Source organism: Artemia sp. Qi Xiang Cuo, chromosome 11 (assembly GCF_049724085.1).
Source record: "Artemia sp. Qi Xiang Cuo chromosome 11, ASM4972408v1, whole genome shotgun sequence".
Lineage (NCBI taxonomy): Eukaryota > Metazoa > Arthropoda > Branchiopoda > Anostraca > Artemiidae > Artemia > Artemia sp. Qi Xiang Cuo.
The window spans coordinates 15,646,053-15,669,114 of record NC_142804.1 but is presented as its reverse complement, the minus strand read 5'-3'; the positions used below and the strand labels follow the sequence as shown (position 1 = coordinate 15,669,114).

Here is a 23,062-nt window from a genome sequence, read left to right as displayed (position 1 = left end):
AGCCTTCTTAACAACTTAATATCGATAAACAGTGGAAATCGGTTTTCTTCAGTATTGTTTGTGAATGATTAAAGATGGTGTCTGACAAAAACAGTTTGAAACTAAAGAAAACCTTAAAATTTAGTAAATTGTCAAACAATATCAAAATGTAACCTCTTAGTTTAACTGAGGTATTGGACCTTTCATCTATCCCGAACCAAAAAAATAACTAGTTGAAGTTGTGTTTAAATTCTTCATCAATATGAAATCAAAAACATGAAAATTAAAAATGAAATAATAGCTTTCTTAACAATTTAATGTCGATAAACAGTGGAAATTGGTTTTCTTCAGTATTGTTTGTGAATGATTAAAGATGGTGACTGACAAAAACATTTTGAAACTAAAGACAACCTTAAAATTTAGTAAACTGTCAAACAATATCAAAATGTAACCTCTTAGTTTAACTGAGTTATTGGACCTTTCATCTATGCCGAACAAAATAAATCTCTCAAACTCCTTAAAGTTCTTTTAAAATATACAAAAACTACTTAATTAACTCAAAAATTTCGTTTTTAATGAGCACAAAGTAGTTACTCAAATTGATTTCAAAAGGGCTCACTATAAAAAAAAATACTTTGGATCAAGAAAAAAAAAACTAAAATAATGTCTCGAAATTATTTTCAAAACACATCGCCGGGGTACGTTGGGATTGAGTAACATAGAAACATCGAGCTTACTTAAAAAAAAAAACTACCACTAATATCATAAGACCTAAATTGTTTCATCAGATACGCCAGCACTCATAAACGATCCTTTTGAAATTCTTCTAACAACATCGATTCTCAAGGTAAAAGTTTAAGTTTGAATCAAACCCTTTTAGGTTATCGATTGCCCTTACTGAAAAACTATTACATCTAAAAAATATACGCTAGTTTACTATAGAAAGAAAAAAAATACAATTGATTTAGAAACAATTTTATGGAACATAATTACAATAATAATATTCACTGATACATTTTGTTCTCATCAATATATTTCGATAGGACATCTAATGCTGACCGAAGTTCATTTAGATGGAGAATATTCACTTTTCCAGCAAAACATAGCTGCTCCTCCTGCTTAAATTTGCTTAATGATATCACGTATCTGGCATACATAGTGTCCAATTCAAGACATAGTCTACAACCAGTGGTTATTTCAACAGCCACATTGGGTACTCGTATATCATTGCTGCTGTTGTCGGCTCCATCATTAATCTCCAATAATGTAAATGCACCACTCATTGTTCACTACTAATATCCTCTCAAATAAACTATTCTCTTTGAATTCAATTCTCTTACTAATATGAATTTTTAAGAAAACTATTCCTTTTATTCAAATCCCAATCACCAATCAAGTTATACTCACTCTCTTTGAAAAGGTATAATGCCCTGTAGAAGTATTACCTATATGCATGGGGATAGTCACTCTCTTTGAAAAGGTGTAAAGCTTCAATAAAATAACATAGAAATTGCTATATGTCTCCGCAAATAACATGGTGATTCCTATATGTCTACGCAAAGTATAACCTAGATTACTACTTATATATATATATATATATATATATATATATATATATATATATATATATATATATATATATATATATATATAATGTTACGGCGAATGTCCGAAATCTAGTTAATGTTGACATTCACCGGTGAATGCTCGAAATTCCTTTTTCTCTGCTTCAGTTCAATTAGCTTTGCGAGTCAGCTTTTTCAGTCTTATGCAAGCTATGATGATAAAAGTTAAAGTTATGTTAGTTCAGATCAGGTTTGGTTAAATTTGATCCTAAATATCAGAAGTGGGTTAAAGCTGACCTAAACCAACCTAACCTCGTCTAACCTAATCTAAGCTAACCTAACCTCCCATTATCAAACCTTGGATTAAATTGAAAAAAATTGACTGGCAACGGTGACTAAATCCAAGGAGAAAAAAGGTGTTTCGGACATTCACCGGTGAATGTCGACATTAACCAATTTGCGGACATTCACCGCAACATATATATATATATATATATATATATATATATATATATATATATATATATATATATATATATATATATATATATATATATATATATATATATATATATATATATATATATATATATATATATATATATATATATATATATATATATATATATATATATATATATATATATATATATATATATATATATATATATGTTTCGGTGAATGTCCACAGATTGGTTAATGTCGACATTCACAGGTGCATCTCCGAAATACCTTTTTTCTCCTTGGAATTAGTCAGCGTTGCAAATACAAGTCACCTTGTATGCAATTACAGCTGATTTATATATATATATATATATATATATATATATATATATATATATATATATATAATCAGCTGTAATTGCATACAAAGGCATTACGATGAAGTAAAAGAAAGTATTGATAACATCTTATCTATTGTTTGTTTTGCTTAGATTGAAACAAGGACCTGACATTTTGTTTGCCTTGTGTAAGTCCGGATACAGCCATTTGATAACTAGTTACTAATCAACTTCCTTCAAATTAGGAGAAAGAGGCATATTTCATATACCTCTTCCGTGATTGTAAAGTTTATCTTTGTCACGAATGTCAATAAGAAAGCTAGTCGACTTCTTAAACCTTCCCCTCTGCTAGTTATATCTGATGTTGACACGCAAATCCATCGATTCCTTTTCTTATGTCCGCACGCGCAACTTGACGGAATCTCTAAGGGAAGGCGCTGACAGTTTGACAGTTGTTATTTTTTCCAAGTTTCAATTGTGTGTCAAAAATGCTTTAAAACTGACTTTATCCGTTATGGTACATTTAGACAGAAGATTATGCGTTAGAAGATGCGAAAGTGCCTTTTCAATAAAAGAAAGAAAAAAAACCGGTAATTACCTGTTAGCCAGTACTCACTCGCTTGGGAGATATATATATACATATATATATATATATATGTATATATATATATATATATATATATATATATATATATATATATATATATATATATATATATATATATATATATATATATATATATATATATATAATTTGGGCTATATATTAGCACATTAGGGGGGTTGGGGGTTTAGTATAGTGGGGCTGCATGCAAAATGCAACCAAACCAAAATACCAACTAAATATTTATTAAAATGTAGCTACGATGTAGTTTTCCACTGAACCGAAGATAAATCGTCTCCGTATACAAACAGCAATATCCCGGTTATTGCCTGATTTCAAAGATTCAAATTGTCGAGTGAGTACTGGCTAACAGTTTTTTTTTCAATGAAAATACCAAAAGCGGTATTTTTCGAAATTCACGGGGGCAATTGCCCCTGCCCTTCAATTGGCACTCATGGGATTCTCAGAACTGTTTTATAAATGCTGTTATCTATGTGCAACGATTGCAAAGGCCTCTGTAGCCAACTAATTCTCTACTAAATTATGGAAAAAAAAGAATCCGAAAACTGAATTTGTTTCCTTGGAATTGTTTCGAATTTGAATTTGGAATGGGCGATGCCTATTTCATAGAGTTCATTTCGGACAACAGTGGGGTTGAACGCATGTTTGAAGTGCAAATTCATACATAAGTCTTAGCCAAAAGCTATATTTGAGGCTAACATTTGTAAAACCATTATTTACTCGTGTTCTCAGATTATCTACTGTTGCCAGTGACGTCAATTTATCAAAAACTAGCTTTTTTTCAAAAAACTAGTCCTCGTGTTAGTTAATTTTTTCGACTATAGCTTCACTATTACTGAACCGGCATAGTAGCAAAGTAGATGTGGCCTACTTAGTTTGTTGTAACGCCAGTATTACTGAAGAGTGAAGATGGGTGCTAGAAGGCCGGCTGGCACATGTGTCTTATAGCCACCGCACTCAAGTTCTGTCGAGAAGTGAAGTTTGGTTAATGCTAATTAAATAAAGCAAAATATGATGAAAATATAATGCGGTCTGGGCGGCCCTAATTCCATAATTCTTTGTTGCAGTTTTCATAATTTTGTTGATACATTATTATTAAACACGTAACCTAAATACGTAACGTAATCTAACCTAACCAAAATACCAACTAAAGATTTAATTAAAATATAGCTACAATGTAGTTTCTCACCGAACCGAAGCTAATATTGTCTGGTATAAAGACCATGAAAACCGGTTATTGTCTCATGTTCGTGATACAAGATCTTGAGTGTGGTGGCTATAAGATACAAGTACCCGTCGGCTTGTTTGTTAGTTAACTTCACCATAATATTGCATATAAGGCTTTTTTTTTCGCCGTTCAAACAAAAAACTGTTAGCTAACAATGTTATACAATTTCTCTAACAAGTCGAATATTGTTGGAAAAATTTGTTGGGGAATTTCAAGTTAGATATTCAAAAACAAATAATGCATCAACACTGGATGACTTCTTTCTAACATGGATAAAAAGTTTAGTAGGACTGCTAATATTTCTTGTATTCTATGAATTCTTTGCATATATTTTTCCCCATCCTTTAAGGAAGTTTCCCCCGTTTTAGCCCTACTAATAGTCCCTGAAATGTTGTAGTTTATTTCCAAGCTTATGGTTTTTAAACTTCCCGGCCAATCATTACATTCCTTGGAATTAGTAACAAAAAAAATTTTTTGTTACTGCCGTCTTAACAAGAACTGCAGAGGCGGTCTAGAGGGGTGCGGAGATGGCACTTGCCCCAGGGGCAGAATTTATAGGGGTGCAAAATTTCCACATTAAGCTCAACTTAGATTCTTATTCATTTCACTCTAATTCAGTGCTCATAAATCTTTAGCTGTTCATTCTGACAATCCCCAATTCGCTCCAAAAAAATGAAAACTTTGAGCTCATGAGGGGCTCAAGGGCAAGGCAAGAGGTACTTGAGCCTTCTAGTTCTAGGGAGATCCGTATACACTGAAACTGCAAACTATTAAAAAAACTTAAATTCTCGATTATCCATGTTCCTCCGGGGAACCGAATTATTTTAAGAATAATAAATTATGTACATGCAATAAGAAGAAAGAAGAAAAATATTCCAAAGAAACTATGGATGACGAAAGGCCTTGTGAATTCTGTAAGTAAAAGACATCAACTGTATATGATAAGTGTTTTTAGTGATTGTGATATTGACCATGAAATCTACAGGAAATACAATATTGCTCTGAATAAGTTATTACGGAAAGCGAAACATGGATATTTTAAAAATGAATTTCAAGAAAACTATGGAAACCTATCTAAGTTGTGGGAGACAATTAGATCAGCTACTAGTGAATAGAAAGTGGTAATACCAGTAATGAGTGAAAATAGCGGTGCTAGTCAAATTGTCGATGAAATGACTCAGCAATTTTCTCAAATTGGGGGAAAAGTTCAGCTGCATGTTGATTCTCAAACTGGGGAAAAAGTTCAGCTGCATGTTGAAAACCGGCCAGGAGACGGTTCTTTTGAGCAGTACTTGCCTGAACCTAGTGATACTAGTCTTTTTCTTCGGAAAAGTAGTCATGAGGAGGTGACAGAAATTGTGAGTGAAATGCGAAATAGAGCGGCTGGAGCGGATGTGCTGTCTCTGAAAGTAGTGAAGTATGTTCTACCTGTGATATTGCCTTGTTACATTGACTTAATAAATGGTTGTCTTAGAGAAGGTGAATTTCCCGATAAATTTAAACATGTCAGAGTAGTGCCGTTGCATAAATTTTGTGACCTAGAATATTTTAGCAATTATAGACCTATTTCGCTACTCCTTATTCTGTCTCGAATTTTTGAAAAAATATTATATAAACGAATGGCTGAGTTCCTAGAGAGGAAGGATTTCTTTTATGCCAACCAATTTGGTTTCAGAAAAGGATACTCTACGGAGCATGCGGTTCAGTATTTGACATCTATGATTAATGGTGCTTTGGATGGGAAGTTGAAAGTGGCGACTATATTCCTAGAAATTTTGAAGGCAGGGGACCATGTGATTCTTCTGAAAAAGTTGGGCAACTGTGGTATTAGAGGAAATGCTCTTAAAATTATTTCATCATATTTGAGTCACCGATCTATAACTGAATGATGTGAAATCAAGTGATCATCATGTTAGTTGCGGTGTTCCCCAGGGGTCCCCTCGCGGCCCTCTTTTCTTCTCAATATGTATTAATAACGTCCATCAAGCAATCTGTGATTTGACAGCAAATGTTTGTAATGGAGACGAAAGGTGCAAAACTAAAAAATCTCTTGTCATATTTACCGATGATACAAATTTTTCCACTGTGCATCACTATAAAGCTCAGCTTTTACGGAAACTGAGTATGATATAAAAAAAGTGGGGAATTGGCTAAGGCTAAGCAAACTGAAAGTTAATCACAGCCAACTAGGTCTCGGTGTTTGGGGCAGATCATCTTCAGTTTACTCCTCATTGAAAGCGCTCACAGTAGGATACTCGATAATAAGACGACAGAAGTCAGTGAAATACCTAGGGGTAATAATTGATGAGACACTAAGTTTTTCAGAGCATGTACAGTGTATATCGTCGAAAGTTGCAAGGAATATAGGTACGATAAGGAAGCTAAAGCATCAGTTTCCGCAGAAGGTTTTGCGTCTTTTATATTTCTCATTAGTCCATCCTTATTTACTATACTGTTGTTCTGTTTGGTCTGGAACATTTGATGTTCACCTGAATCCTTTGCGTGTTCTCCAGAATTCAACTGTGCGTGCTATTTATGGAATCGATATACTTGTCTCAGTTAGAAATATTTATCCGCGAATTCGTATTTTGCCCTTTTCAGGGTTGTGCTTATTTTATAAGCTTCAACTAATGTATGATATTATTAATAATATTGCAACAATGTGTCTTCGTCATATGTTTGAGGCAGCTGCTGATGCCCATGGGCAATTAACGAGACAGGCTGGTATATGTAAAAGGCCGATTAGAGTGTTTGTGAGGTCTGCTTTCTCTGCTCGTCATATTTTTCCGGTGCTGGGGCCTCGGACGACATCTTCTATTAGTGATATTGCTGAAAGGTATGGCTTCCGTGAGTAGTTGAGGCACCATTGCCTGCAGGCTTTTGAATTCTAATATTTTTTTTCTCAAGTATTTATATATGTTTAATATGTTTTATTTTTTTTTTTTGTTTTGTTGCGAAATTATAAACCGAATGCACTGATATAATTGCATGTAATTTTTTTTTTTTTGAGTTGCAATACAAGCCCAGGTTACTGGGCTTCATGCTTTTTTTTTTTTTTTTTTTTGTGAATAAATTATATCTCCTATTAAAAAAAAAATAATACAAAGGTGCTATTTGCTATGTTTACTAGGCCTAAGAATTTTTGTGTTGATTTTTGCCTGTTTCGTTCTGCTTCGGATTGTCAGTGAAATTCGCTTATCCGCGGTTGCCACGCCACTCAGTTCTGAGTTTAGCCACTCAGTTCTGAGTTCAGTTTACGAAATTCATATTCCTCATTATTCTTGGAAAATGTCCAGGCTATTAAACCTTTGCTGTTTGACATTTTAGCACGTGGGCGTGGTGGGGAGAAGTTTTTTTCCGAGCTATAATGAACCAAGTTACAAATTTTAAGGATCACCGTCTAAATTTATAGGAAAAGTATTTCCAAGCTCCCCCATTTAAATTCTCTATCTAACATCGCAAAAAAAGATTTTACCTTCTTCCTAAGTTAGTCACACAAAAGCAATTTATAAAATTGGGTTCGTTGAAATGTCAAAAATTCTATAATTACAAAAAAATCTAAATTTCTGTAATTACAACCTATGAGATAATTTAATTACTTGCACTGCTCATAATGACTACCTCATTACCCGCTCACATATTCTTGGTGATGGGGCCTACTTTTTGTAAACTTTCGTTCCTTTTTTAAAGTCATACTCAGATTGAGTTTTTATCTTACTGAGTAAATATCCCTTTCAGTGGACTTTGTAATACCTCAGAAAGGCCAATCTTTGATTGAAGCATACAACGAGTGGCGAAACTGGGCTGACGAAAATGCTTGCTGTGATTACAATTTTCATGTGGCAGTTACCTGGTGGTCCGAACAGGTAAGATTTTTTTAACTAAAGGATTTGTGCCAAGGTAGGATTCCATCCGCTTTGAGAACGTTATTTGGAGAAGGTAAGGGAGACCCTGGGCTGTTTTGATGTTTAAGTATTCTTGAAGCTGGATTTCTTCTGCCCAAGTTATTATCCCAAAAAACCATTCTTTCCCAAAAATGTTTGGATTTTGCCATTATGAAGCCTAAACAGGTATTTAAGCAGGTATATTTTCTAAGAGGGTATAAGTTTGGGGTCAAAATAATATGAAGATTATTAGAATTCATAGAGATAATTAAAAGTTTATTAGATTTGAGGCCAGGTAGGAGCAGTGGTGCCATTTCGTGAAAATGACGGGAGGGGGTGTAAGATTTATTTTTCGAAATTTAGGTGGGGGGGGGGGGGCAATTCCTTTCTTTCGATTTTTTCAATGAAGAAACCATAAAAATGTAAATAGGGTGACAATTGTTCCATCCCCTAATTGGTGCTCCTGGGGAGGGGGTCAGTTCGGAGTGTCCCATTGAGCCTGCGCACGAGCCTAAAGAATAGAAACTTTTTCCAAGAACGTGTTCTTTTGCTAGTGATTATCTTGCTAAGAGCACACACTAGAATTCCCTTCGGGGGAGGGTAAATTTGAAGAATCAAAAAGAAATAAAGAAAGAAAACAGTTGAATTAAATGAAAATTATAAGAAAATGTAGGAAATTGCCAAATATAAAATATCTCAAAGGTGAATGGACCGACCCCCCCCCCCCCATTTTACGTGTCTAATCTCATTTAAAAATCTGGTTTTAGATGCGTATAACTTGACTTTATTTGAATTGAAATTCTTACTTGCATATACTGTGCACCATGCTTACTTAGACCGGTGGCACACTTGGTGGGTTTTTCAGAGTTTTTGTTTTACCGAGCGTTTTTTCCTGCTACTACTTTATCGCGTACACACTAAACATTCTACCGTCGTAACATCAGTCGATCATAATAAATATGATAGAGTACAATAGATCATAAATAAATCATATTAATCTAACAATTTCTATTTGATAGACCATAAGTAAATCATAAATAGATTATAAGCCTTTTTTGTATTTTCATTGAAAAAAAAAACAAAAAAAAGAAAGTTGCCCCCTCTAAATTTGAGGAATCAAATAGAAGTAAAAACGAAAACGGTTGAATTACATGAAAATTATAAGAAAATGTTTTGTTTTTTACTGTCAAATGTGTATGTCGTAATACTATCCTATACACCTCTACGGAACGCTTGGAAAAAAAAAAAAAAAAAAAAAAAAAAAAAAAAAAAAAGGTCAAAGATGTCTCGGGCCTTAAGGTTATAGATTTTTGTGATTAATGAAGCGGAAGTAGATGCGATTTGTAAAACCACAGCAATTAATTCTTAGGATTTTTGATAATTTCGTTGTTTTGGCCTATCATTAAATAAACTTACAATCACATGAATTATGAATTAATTCATGACAGTAGTTCAGAATTAACGAAAAAGGGCAATGAACTAGTACTCGGTATTTCCGCTCCTATGAAAAGCAAAGCGCTGCATTCCCCAGTCAAAGTGTCAATTCACGAAAACTTAGGAGGGGGAATGTACTTTTCAAAATCCAGAAGGGTAAGTTCGTCGTTTTTTCAATGAAAACGCAAAAAAAGTATTATTCAGTAAAATACCCCCAAAAAGGTATTTGTCAATACCTAGGGGTTTGGGAAACATCTAGAAGGAGCATTCCCCCCCCCCCAAATTGATGCCACCGTCCCCAGTTGGAATAGACAACCTGACTATTTTTTAGTCATCTCCATTATATCTGTTATCGCCGTTATGGACATCGATTTGAACTTCTAAACTTTTCTATGGAAATTTAAGTAAATAGAGAGTCTCATCAAAAACAACTAATTGCACCATTTTAAGATAACAGAAATAGCTTTGAGATAAAGATAATGCCATGTGTCTTGCTAAAATACGATTTTTTGAAGAAACTTTCTGCTGTTTCATATTTCTCTTATTTTTTTTAATGCAATGATTTCACAACATTGACTGCAATTATTTATAATTGCATATTTATTTTAAATTAACAAACCACACTGCTTTTCTGTAATACAAACAGCAAGTAGAACTATGAGGAATTATTCTAAGACAGTTATATTCTAAACTAAATCGTTAAAAAAATGCTCTTGATTTGTTTTTTATCTGAATGAATTGCTTTTTTTTTTTTTTTTTTTTTTTTTTTTTTTTTTTTGTCCCGGTTATGTAAAACTAGGTGAAAAGACGCTAGGCGCATTCTGGTTGTTGAAAGGACGGATCAACAATGTCTAAGAAAGGGCTGAGGGTGTTAAGTTGAAACTTATTAGGGTTACAACTATTAATAGGGCTATTAATTTTTTTACAACTATTAATTTATTTTTTTTAGTCCCGGTTATGTAAAACTAGGTGAAAAGACACTAGGCGCATTCTGGTTGTTGAAAGGACGGATTAACAATGTCTAAGAAAGGGCTGAGGGTGTTAAGTTGAAACTTATTAGGGTTACAACTATTAATAGGGCTGGCTAACTTCTAGGTCAAGTAATAATCGTTGGTGGGTTATCTGAAGAGTTCACACTTTCGTCAGGAGTACTTCTGGGCTGCATCTCATAACCACACCTCTTCAACTTCTTTCTAACCGCCGTTTTGTTACTGATAGATTTGGAATTTGGTGCTACTATAGGAGGGCTGTTGATAGATAATCTTGCCTACGTTGATGACATTGATGTGCTAGCCAACTTTTAGCGAGAACTGTAGGCACAAACTACCAAACTCTATGATGCCACTCAGCCGTTTGGGATGGAGATCAATGTCAGCAAGAGCAAAGTCGTGGTAACTCAAAGACTGGGCACCCCACCCGTATTCACCATAGGGGGAGACAGGTTGAAACGGTTGACCACTTCTTGTACCTTGGTAGCCTACTCTCCTCTGATAGCTGCCAGAGCTCTGACGTGAAATGGTGACTTAAACTTGTTAACTCTAGCTTCCGAAGACTAGCAACAAATTCAGTATGCGCCTATTCAACAGCTTATTAATTCCCAAAGCCAGATGGGCCTATGGATGCGAAACATGGACACTGTAAACCGAAAACGAAAGAAGACTACTAACTTTCGAAATGAGGTGCCGCCGTCGCATCGCTAGAATCAAATACACCGACCTCATCATATATATGGAAGTACGCCAAAGGCTGCAGTCGACTGAAACCCTTCTCAGTAACATCAACAGCAGCAACTGTGCTGGTTAGGCCTTGTCTAGCTAATGGAGTCGAGCCGCCTCCAAAAACTCGTACTTGAAGGATTTATGCATTGCCCGCGTCCACGAGGCAGACCACGAAAGTAATGAATAGATAACTTCGATTTTGATTACATCAAGTTAGCCCAGCTATTACGTACCGCACCTGATAAAATAATGTACCCAGCTCTTACGCATGAGCTAGCAGGAGGAATGACCTCAAAACGTCCAATGAGGATCGTCGGGACCTAAGTAAGTAAGTAGTGTAGAGTGCAGTGGCCCTGCCAATTGAACCAGACTATACAGTAAGAACGGTCAAGATTCTAGTGATTGAGACAGACATAATGTACTTCATCATGTTGCCTGTGAATCCAGTCAACGCTTTGGATCCCTGCATTTCAACTTGTGGCGAGCATGTTAATGTAGTAGAAAAGCTTTCGCACAATTTTTAATGAAAACAGAAAACGTATCATCCTGGGGGGATGCCCCCCCCCCGGATTTCTTGTCCGATTCGTAAAAAAAACACAACAAAAATACATATAAAAATTGTTTGATGCGTTTTTTTTAAGTTTTTGTACCCCCTCTTGGAAGAAATACCCCCCCCCCCTCAAACAACAATTCTGGTTATGTCCTTGAAAACAAAACTTGTTTTCAAACAAAGTAAGGTTTTAACTTGCCATGGACGGATTATTTGTTCTTATTTAATTTTTCAGGTCAAAGAGGAGATGGCCGAGCTCGTCAGGAACCATGGCGTCAATTCATTTAAAATCTTTATGGCTTATAAGGACGTTTTTCAACTGAATGACAAGGAGATATATGAAGTTTTCGAATGGTGTAAAGAACTTGGTGCCATTGCTCAAGTGCATGCGGAAAATGGTGATATTATTAAGGAGGCAAGGATTCATCTTCTTCTTCAATAAAAATGAAGTCAATTTTATTTTTTTTTTTTTTTTTTTTTATATATTGGACTATCTGTCTTGGCTTTTATCTTTCTACAATTGGCCATGTCTTGATGCCTACTGCAAAATACTTGATTTTCAATTCAAAATCAACGGACTCGGTCGAGGCCGCCTATAATATTAAAAAATAAATAAATAAAGCTTGATGTTCTAGTTTGATCACTCCTCTTGTAAGCTAACTACAAAAACAACAGTCTTAACTCCGTTTTTATTATCTGTTTATTTCCATCGCTTTTCTTTCATAGGTATATTTAATTTAATCAAAATTTCATTAATTTTTGGGTAAATTCTTTAAATTTGATTTTTGGGTAAATTTTTTAAATTTTGATTTTTGGGTAAATTCATTTTCTTCCATGATCGTCTTTTTTTCATTATGATGACAGCGGACAAATTCTTGGCGAGAACTTTTAAAAGCTATGTGTGTTTAAAATAACTGGGGAAAAGTGAAGTTTGAAACCAACTTTAAACCTACTGGATACGACCTGGATTTTTGCCTATTTAATGATAAATTAAAAAGAAGTAGCGTGACTCTCCAGTTGAATATTGCGCCTTTAGTTGTTCACCGCAGACTTTTACGTGGACTTTTGCGCGATCGCAAACCTTAATAGGTTTTCTCCAGCACGAAATTGTTGTTAAATTTATTTATTTGTTTGTGAATGTGGATTAATAAACTTATGAAATTATTAAGCTTGGTCTCTCTGGAAGGAGTTTTGGTGGACGCCCCTGATGTTTTCCGATCACGAAGGCCATGACTAGTGTTTATTTTCTTTTTCTACAGGCGACTAAGCTCCCCCCTCTGAAAATACCCGTTTTGCAACCTTTTTTGCAAAACTTAAAATGAGAAATATCCGTTGTTCGACATCTGACATCTTCTCTGTTTTTGTAACGATAAATTAAAAATAGACTTGTTGAGTTTATGGCTCGGAACTGATTGACAATAAGCATAACTTTGACGATGAGAATTTTTGGCGCCTAATTCGAATCTGAGGATTAAAACTTGGCATGTTGAATGACATGCAATCAATAAAAATTGATCAACTAATCTATAGAAAATTATACACTTTTGAGTTGGATGGGACAAAATGTGGTCGAAAACTTGCAAATTCCACGTCTTTTATTCTTGCGTAAAATTTTTGGGCCTTGTTTTATTTCCGAGTAAGGGGCTAAACGCTTTTAATTCAAGATGTACATTCAGAGATTGACCATTTATAAAAATCATTTACATTATTTTGGACGTGCCACGCTTGGTGGAAGTTTGCCGTGCGTTGCGCGAGGAGACACGGTTTAGTGGAAGTGTACCAACGCTTGGCGTGAAGAGTAACATACGGGGTGGACCAACTGACATTCCAAGTTGTATATCGGGTGCACATCATATGTATAGCAGACATTTGAAATACAAAGGAAATGAGTAAAGATATTAGACTTTTTTTTAGTTACGCGTGGACTCCGGTTGAAGTCTTAATTTGAGTTTTAAAAAAATAACGGGGGAGGGGGGTATAAAAACCACATTTTATTGCCTGAAATTTCAAATTCCTGTTTGAAGGCCCCTTTGACCACTGTGCTGCGAAAGAAAGTCTGAAACTCCATTATCCTTTTAAAACGTCATTAATTGAAGGAAAATAGACAAGCGGGCTTAACAAATGGACCGAACATGTAAATCTGACTGAGGAAGTACTTATTATTCACTTTACTGTTTGTCCCTCTATTGCACCGATTGCACGAGTGAAGGGATATAGCCTACCAGTCTGTCACCAAACCTCATTTTAAATGCTATTTCAAATTAAACGGCAATAGTATATGTTTGCTGAAAGAATAATGTCCATTGACCAGGGGCAGATCAAGAGCAAAATCTTGAGGGGGGGGGGGGAATCTGACAAGGGCACTAATGAACTAAATCTTATGGAGGCCCAATGTGACAAAGGTGCCAATAATTGACCAAATTGACAAATTTATTATAAAAAATAAGTGAAAAAAAGAAAAAAACAGGAAAAGAGGGCACCAAAAAAAATCTTGGGTCCCCCCTCTTGATCTGCCAGTGCTGTTGACTATGTATATGGCAATTTTCTTCTTTATTAGCTCGGTATTTTGTAAAACATAAAGAGGGGCGTACAATACCGTGGAACAAAAACAAGCATAAAAATAACAATAAGTTTAGTATATTTTGGAAGTATCTGTGAGCTTCAGAATGATTTTGTGCTTTCAGAAGGATTTGTCAGTTGCCTCAAAACGCTCGGAAATGTGCTGTAGGGCTCTTCGTCATTTAGACGGTTTCGTATTTGGTGCCCCCTTTCGTCTTGACCAACCACTTTACTGAAAAGGTGGCAGAACATTAAGATGGATCATCTGCTGAGGCCTGGATGTCAACGTATAGTCCTGAAATCCTCCCCCCGCCTAAGTAGGTCCTCTCGTGTGTACTTATTGGTAATTAAGGTCATCTAAGTATAACTGGTCTTAATGTAAAATTCTGAAACCTAATTATTTGCCTGGCCAACCCCAAAGTTTGGGTTTTCCCCTTTTTGCAATTTTTCAAGCTAAATGGTCGTATGCATTTAGTTAGGGTAGGCTATATTTTCCACCAGCTTTCCAACTAGGATTGATTCCTGATTAATGGCCATTTTATCATTCAATCTGACTAGTTAAAGATTCAGAAAACCTCTCTGAAAATTTGAAAGTTTTATTTCAGGATTTATGGTACTCACTGCAAAGATGAGATTCTGAATATTGAACTAGTCAGATTGAATGATAAAATGACCGTTAATCAGAAATTAATAGTAACTGTTCGTGCAATCTCCCTTTCTATGTTATAAATGGCTTGGCCAAGAGAATTTCTTGTTGTGTTCTTGTTTAACAAGTTCAAATAATTTCTCAAGAATAGGCTACTTTTTTTAGTGATAAAGTCAGTTTATTTTTCGCACTTGTACGCTCTTAAAACGCTGAGAGAAAACGTTGCATCCATCGAGGCCTTAACATTTTGAATTGACCGTTCATTTGTTCATCTATGGTAAAACTTTTACAGTAATAAAAATTAATGATATTACAAAATTTAGCGTAGTTCAGTCAAGCCCGTATCCAGGCAGGGGGGTTAGGGGGTTTGAGCTCCCCTCGAAATGTTTGTCTGGCTCGTAAAAACGTAACAAAAATGCATATAACCAAATTTTTGATGCGTTTTTGAAGTGTTTTTTGTACCCCCCCCCCCCAAAAAAAAAACCTCCCGTCTGAAATAAAACCTGGATATGGTCCTGAGTTAAGTAGATTTTTGTAAATACTTAGCACACAAATTTAACACATTTAGTATTAGTAACTAAATAGATGATATTCCAAAGCATGAGGCTTGATTTCTCTATTGAGGTTTCGAAATGCCTCGGAAATGCTCTGAGAGACACATTACCTCTGTAACCTCTGTGTATGAAAGTAGTGATTGCGTTTAGAGATTAGATGGTACAATGTTGAAGTGGCATGGTATTACACTCTGTCAAGAGAGATAAGGGCCAAAAATAATCTGATAACCCCGGCATGTATTTTGTGCAGGGGGGGGGGGGGCTTGGGACCCACCCAAAAATTTTCAAAATTTTTAGGCAATTCTTATTCAAGTCAGCGGCGTCGTCAGTTATGGGGGGCCGTTTCACCCCTATTTTCTCCGTCGATTTAGAAAACCACCGTTTTGGGGTATATTCATTGAAAAAATGCCCTTCTTTAGTATTTTCATTGGAAAAATAAGAACAAACAACATATACCCCCCAGAACAAGAAAAATATATTTTGCACCTTCCCCCTTAATATATCGCGAATTGACGTAAGTGTGTCAAGTTATCAAATATTTCTTTTATTATTATTGTCCTCCCCCTCCACAACTTCTGTGTGCGTGCCTGTGATAACCTCTTTTTTTAAAAGAACCGTCTAAGACCCCCCCCCCCTCCCTCCCTCACAAACACTACGTAGCCTATATGAGAAAAACTCGAAGAAGTTGGAATTTATTCAGAGAAATTCAAAGAAAGCATGCTCCAATGCGTGAAAATCTAGATATTTGGACCTAAAAAGGGTCTTTATGCACCAGTCACCCACCCTCCCTATTGGGCATCCCCCTAAAGCTTTGACTTGCTTGCATCTAGTATGGTAATCATAGATAAACACCTTAAAGACAGGGAGGGTGTTGTTCGGGACAATTTCTCTTGACTGATCAAAAACCCAACAGAAGTTCTATATTTCCAGTTTCATATTATTTATCATAGCTGGCTGTTTCACTTACCAATCTACATTAGAGTTACTAGATGGGGCGCATTTGGCGCTTTTTTGAGGCGGTTGCGCATTGAATTTTTCATGGGCGGGGGGGGGAATCGTTCATTCGCTGCATTTTCAGTAGGAACATAGCGCTTTCGGCACATTTTCTCTTTTATGGTGGCGCAAATTTAAACCAGACATTTGGCAACACTGATCTAAATTAACCTCTACCCCTTTATTTGCATCTAGTATTATGCGGCGATGATGTTGGACTAGATTTTGCCGATGAAAATTACTGTTTCTCTTGGAAATAGCAATTTACTTTCAGCTAGAAATCTTCTCTAGGGACAGGAGTTTAACTTTATTGATTTCTCTTTGCAGAATTGTCAGAAGTTACTTGCTGCCGGGATCACTGGACCGGAAGGACACGCCCTTTCTCGACCTGAGGATGTCGAAGCTGAGGCAGTAAATAGAGCCTGTGTTTTAGCCAATCAGGTTAGATCATTATTCTACTATTTTTAGTTGCATTAGATTTAAAACATATGTTTTTTTGCTGTTGTCCCATGAAAGAAATAAAGCCTGACAAGGCGACCCTCAGAAAAAAGAAAGGAACTAAGGATGTGTTCCAGAACTCAATCTTTTATCCTAAAACCAGCAATATTTATTATCTACACTCTTTAAGCGAGCAATTGTGTATTTATGTAACCTATTTATGTTTTTTTTTTCTCGAAAAAAAGCTATATATATATATATATATATATATATATATTTTTTTAAATTAGCAGACTGAAATTTTTGACCTAAAAAAGGGATTTAGATAGGTCACGATTTTTTTTTGAGAAAAATACACATTTGACATCTATTTCCTATGCGACATTGCACAGGATGACAAATGACTCCGAACAGCTAAAGCAAAGGACATGGAACAAGCGACGGCGAGAATCACATTGAATTGCAAACGAAAATGTTGCACGAAATCAGCGGTTAGAAAACACATCGAATTACTTATAGCGTCCGTGAAGGATAAACAGAAAGGAGGAATTGAATTCACGCAAGAATGTATTGATTCCATTGAAATTGTTGATTTGCGATGCTGCGACTTTAAACTAAAGAATAACACGATAATTATGCTAATGCGTAATTTAGATATTTTAGAGGGAATATGCAATGAAACGTGCCTGGTTGTTTCTGAATTATATTACAATAATAAAACAAAATAAAATTATTGGGGGAAAATCTGAAATTTTTTTTTATATACCTATGACTTAATGTGAACTTATACACGATGATTAATGAATCTGAACAGCTAAAGCACAAGACCTAGAAAAAATTTCAGATGTATTATCGCCTTTTATGGTATCTTTTTCTATGTCTTGCCCTCCCCCTCCCATGCTTAAGATAAAATAGTATGTATGTGTTAGATTGTGTAACTTGCAAAATGGTTACTAATTCTACAACGAAAATAAAATCTGAACTAAATTTTCTTACATAGATGAAATTTATAGTAGATTTTTTCTTATCTTAACTCTGCTTTTATTTTGAAGATCTATCATTTTCGTTGCTTTTATCTTCTCAGTTATATGTCCTTGGAAAGTTCGCGTTCCGTAGGTCTACACAATTAAACCCTAAAAACAATGGGGAAATTAAAAGAAAAGCAAATTAGTGGGAAGAAAAAATATTAATATGTTTGAATTGAATTTTATTATGATTTATATATATTTTTTGGAATTCTTGTCCACGCTCCCCCTCCCCCCGCCTGAGAGAAAATCCTGAGTATGTACCGGATTACGTAATTTGCAAAATGGTTACTTATTCTGCAGCGAATAAAGTATTAAAATTAAGATACGAAAGCTATAAAATATATACCATTTGGTTTGGCATAATTTTGATAATCACGAATGATGTTATTTCTTCATTTCTTATTTCAGGATTTCTTAACATTTTTCTGAGTAATATTTCTTCTGTAAACGCGATTTCATGATTCAAAGTAAAATTAAAATGGTGATCTCTCCACTACGATATGCTTTTGTGTAAATGTTTGCTAAGGTTCTTGGAATGAATTCTACAAGTTTACTCAACCTTGTTTGACGCCAATTGTTTCTCTGCCAAATATTAGAGTTGGTTTCACCTCTCAAACATGCAAAATGGAACATTTTTCTCCGTATCATGTTTTAAAGAGTTATTAAAATCTTGCTTGGGAATAAAATCAGCTTAATAATGTTGTAGAGATTGCATCTATTGATATATATATATATATACTGATATGGCCTAGGAGTTGCTCTCTCTTTAAAAAATCATGTAGGCTAGACCAGATGGCGCGTGCCAAGCATTTTTGGCACTATACCAAGCGTGGCGGATCTGTGATAAACGTGGCGGAACTGTGTGGCACGCGTGGCTTTCTAAGATGGACACCAGGGAGTGGGATGTCAGTGTCACCTCGGATATGGCTTTTATCTCTCAAAGATGTAGGCTACCATTAAGCTAAATGCTTGCATAATTTTTTGGGAGTCAGGTTTTTTCACCCCCTCCCTCCTTTGATTTGAGAAAAATGCCTTGTTTGGCATTTTCATTGAAAAAGTTGAAACAACAACGAAATCCACACCCTAGATTTAAAAATATCCTTTTGTCTCCCCCTAGATTTCTTTTAATTTGGGCTAATATTATTAAGTTTATTGACTAAGGATATTAGTCAATTATATAGGTAGATTTTAGTTATTAAGTTTTCTGCATGGTATAATTCTAGTTTAAAGAAGATCAAACTTAAAGAAAAGTTTTTACTTGTCTTTTGATTTTATATCTAATTTATTTTTGATAATAGTCCGAAAGATATAATGGATTATTCAAACCTAAACGAGGAAAGTGGAGAAAGGAGCACTAATAGTCCGAAAGATACCTAATATAGATATATAAAGATATAATAAAGATAATAGTCCGAAAGATATAATGGATTATTCAAACCTAAACGAGGAAAGTGGAGAAAGGAGCACTAATAGTCCGAAAGATACCTAATATAGATATATAAAGATATAATAAAGATAATAGTCCGAAAGATATAATGGATTATTCAAACCTAAACGAGGAAAGTGGAGAAAGGAGCACTAATAGTACGAAAGATACCTAATATAGATATATAAAGATATAATAAATATAATAGTCAGAAAGATATAATGGATTATTCAAACCTAAACGAGGAAAGTGGAGAAAGGAGCACTAATAGTTCGAAAGATACCTAATATAGATATATAAAGATATAATAAAGATAATAGTCCGAAAGATATAATGGATTATTCAAACCTAAACGAGGAAAGTGGAGAAAGGAGCACTAATAGTCCAAAAGATACCTAATATAGATATATAAAGATATAATAAAGATAATAGTCCGAAAGATATAATGGATTATTCAAACCTAAACGAGGAAAGTGGAGAAAGGAGTACTAATAGTCCGAAAGATACCTAATATAGATATATAAAGATATAATAAAGATAATAGTCCGAAAGATATAATGGATTATTCAAACCTAAACGAGGAAAGTGGAGAAAGGAGCACTAATAGTCCGAAAGATACCTAATATAGATATATAAAGATATAATAAAGATAATAGTCCGAAAGATATAATGGATTATTCAAACCTAAACGAGGAAAGTGGAGAAAGGAGCACTAATAGTTCGAAAGATACCTAATATAGATATATAAAGATATAATAAAGATAATAGTCCGAAAGATATAATGGATTATTCAAACCTAAACGAGGAAAGTGGAGAAAGGAGCACTAATAGTTCGAAAGATACCTAATATAGATATATAAAGATATAATAAAGATAATAGTCCGAAAGATATAATGGATTATTCAAACCTAAACGAGGAAAGTGGAGAAAGGAGCACTAATAGTTCGAAAGATACCTAATATAGATATATAAAGATATAATAAAGATAATAGTCCGAAAGATATAATGGATTATTCAAACCTAAACGAGGAAAGTGGAGAAAGGAGCACTAATAGTTCGAAAGATACCTAATATAGATATATAAAGATATAATAAAGATAATAGTCCGAAAGATATAATGGATTATTCAAACCTAAACGAGGAAAGTGGAGAAAGGAGCACTAATAGTTCGAAAGATACCTAATATAGATATATAAAGATATAATAAAGATAATAGTCCGAAAGATATAATGGATTATTCAAACCTAAACGAGGAAAGTGGAGAAAGGAGCACTAATAGTCCGAAAGATACCTAATATAGATATATAAAGATATAATAAAGATAATATTCAGAAAGATATAATGGATTATTCAAACCTAAACGAGGAAAGTGGAGAAAGGAGCACTAATAGTTCGAAAGATACCTAATATAGATATATAAAGATATAATAAAGATAATAGTCCGAAAGATATAATGGATTATTCAAACCTAAACGAGGAAAGTGGAGAAAGGAGCACTAATAGTTCGAAAGATACCTAATATAGATATATAAAGATATAATAAAGATAATAGTCCGAAAGATATAATGGATTATTCAAACCTAAACGAGGAAAGTGGAGAAAGGAGCACTAATAGTTCGAAAGATACCTAATATAGATATATAAAGATATAATAAAGATAATAGTCCGAAAGATATAATGGATTATTCAAACCTAAACGAGGAAAGTGGAGAAAGGAGCACTAATAGTTCGAAAGATACCTAATATAGATATATAAAGATATAATAAAGATAATAGTCCGAAAGATATAATGGATTATTCAAACCTAAACGAGGAAAGTGGAGAAAGGAGCACTAATAGTTCGAAAGATACCTAATATAGATATATAAAGATATAATAAAGATAATAGTCCGAAAGATATAATGGATTATTCAAACCTAAACGAGGAAAGTGGAGAAAGGAGCACTAATAGTTCGATAGATACCTAATATAGATATATAAAGATATAATAAAGATAATAGTCCGAAAGATATAATGGATTATTCAAACCTAAACGAGGAAAGTGGAGAAAGGAGCACTAATAGTTCGATAGATACCTAATATAGATATATAAAGATATAATAAAGATAATAGTCCGAAAGATATAATGGATTATTCAAACCTAAACGAGGAAAGTGGAGAAAGGAGCACTAATAGTTCGATAGATACCTAATATAGATATATAAAGATATAATAAAGATAATAGTCCGAAAGATATAATGGATTATTCAAACCTAAACGAGGAAAGTGGAGAAAGGAGCACTAATAGTTCGAAAGATACCTAATATAGATATATAAAGATATAATAAAGATAATAGTCCGAAAGATATAATGGATTATTCAAACCTAAACGAGGAAAGTGGAGAAAGGAGCACTAATAGTTCGAAAGATACCTAATATAGATATATAAAGATATAATAAAGATAATAGTCCGAAAGATATAATGGATTATTCAAACCTAAACGAGGAAAGTGGAGAAAGGAGCACTAATAGTTCGAAAGATACCTAATATAGATATATAAAGATATAATAAAGATAATAGTCCGAAAGATATAATGGATTATTCAAACCTAAACGAGGAAAGTGGAGAAAGGAGCACTAATAGTTCGAAAGATACCTAATATAGATATATAAAGATATAATAAAGATAATAGTCCGAAAGATATAATGGATTATTCAAACCTAAACGAGGAAAGTGGAGAAAGGAGCACTAATAGTTCGAAAGATACCTAATATAGATATATAAAGATATAATAAAGATAATAGTCCGAAAGATATAATGGATTATTCAAACCTAAACGAGGAAAGTGGAGAAAGGAGCACTAATAGTTCGAAAGATACCTAATATAGATATATAAAGATATAATAAAGATAATAGTCCGAAAGATATAATGGATTATTCAAACCTAAACGAGGAAAGTGGAGAAAGGAGCACTAATAGTCCTAAAGATACCTAATATAGATATATAAAGATATAATAAAGATAATATTCCGAAAGATATAATGGATTATTCAAACCTAAACGAGGAAAGTGGAGAAAGGAGCACTAATAGTCCGAAAGATACCTAATATAGATATATAAAGATATAATAAAGATAATAGTCCGAAAGATATAATGGATTATTCAAACCTAAACGAGGAAAGTGGAGAAAGGAGCACTAATAGTTCGAAAGATACCTAATATAGATATATAAAGATATAATAAAGATAATAGTCCGAAAGATATAATGGATTATTCAAACCTAAACGAGGAAAGTGGAGAAAGGAGCACTAATAGTTCGAAAGATACCTAATATAGATATATAAAGATATAATAAAGATAATAGTCCGAAAGATATAATGGATTATTAAAACCTAAACGAGGAAAGTGGAGAAAGGAGCACTAATAGTCCGAAAGATACCTAATATAGATATATAAAGATATAATAAAGATAATAGTCCGAAAGATATAATGGATTATTCAAACCTAAACGAGGAAAGTGGAGAAAGGAGCACTAATAGTTCGATAGATACCTAATATAGATATATAAAGATATAATAAAGATAATAGTCCGAAAGATATAATGGATTATTCAAAACTAAACGAGGAAAGTGGAGAAAGGAGCACTAATAGTTCGAAAGATACCTAATATAGA

General features: G+C 34.0%; 1 protein-coding gene across 4 annotated transcripts in view; it reads left to right on the top strand.

Annotated features, from left to right (window-relative positions):
• Window positions 1-23,062, top strand: part of CRMP (Collapsin Response Mediator Protein) — a 104,572-nt gene that overhangs the window by 39,464 nt on the left and 42,046 nt on the right. For all 4 annotated transcript variants that reach the window (XM_089096334.1, XM_089096331.1, XM_089096335.1 and 1 more), the window contains exons 5-7: window positions 7,918-8,045; window positions 12,001-12,180; window positions 16,845-16,958. In XM_089096334.1, the coding sequence (XP_088952460.1) occupies window positions 7,918-8,045; window positions 12,001-12,180; window positions 16,845-16,958 (422 nt within the window). The remainder of the gene's footprint in view (window positions 1-7,917; window positions 8,046-12,000; window positions 12,181-16,844; window positions 16,959-23,062) is intronic.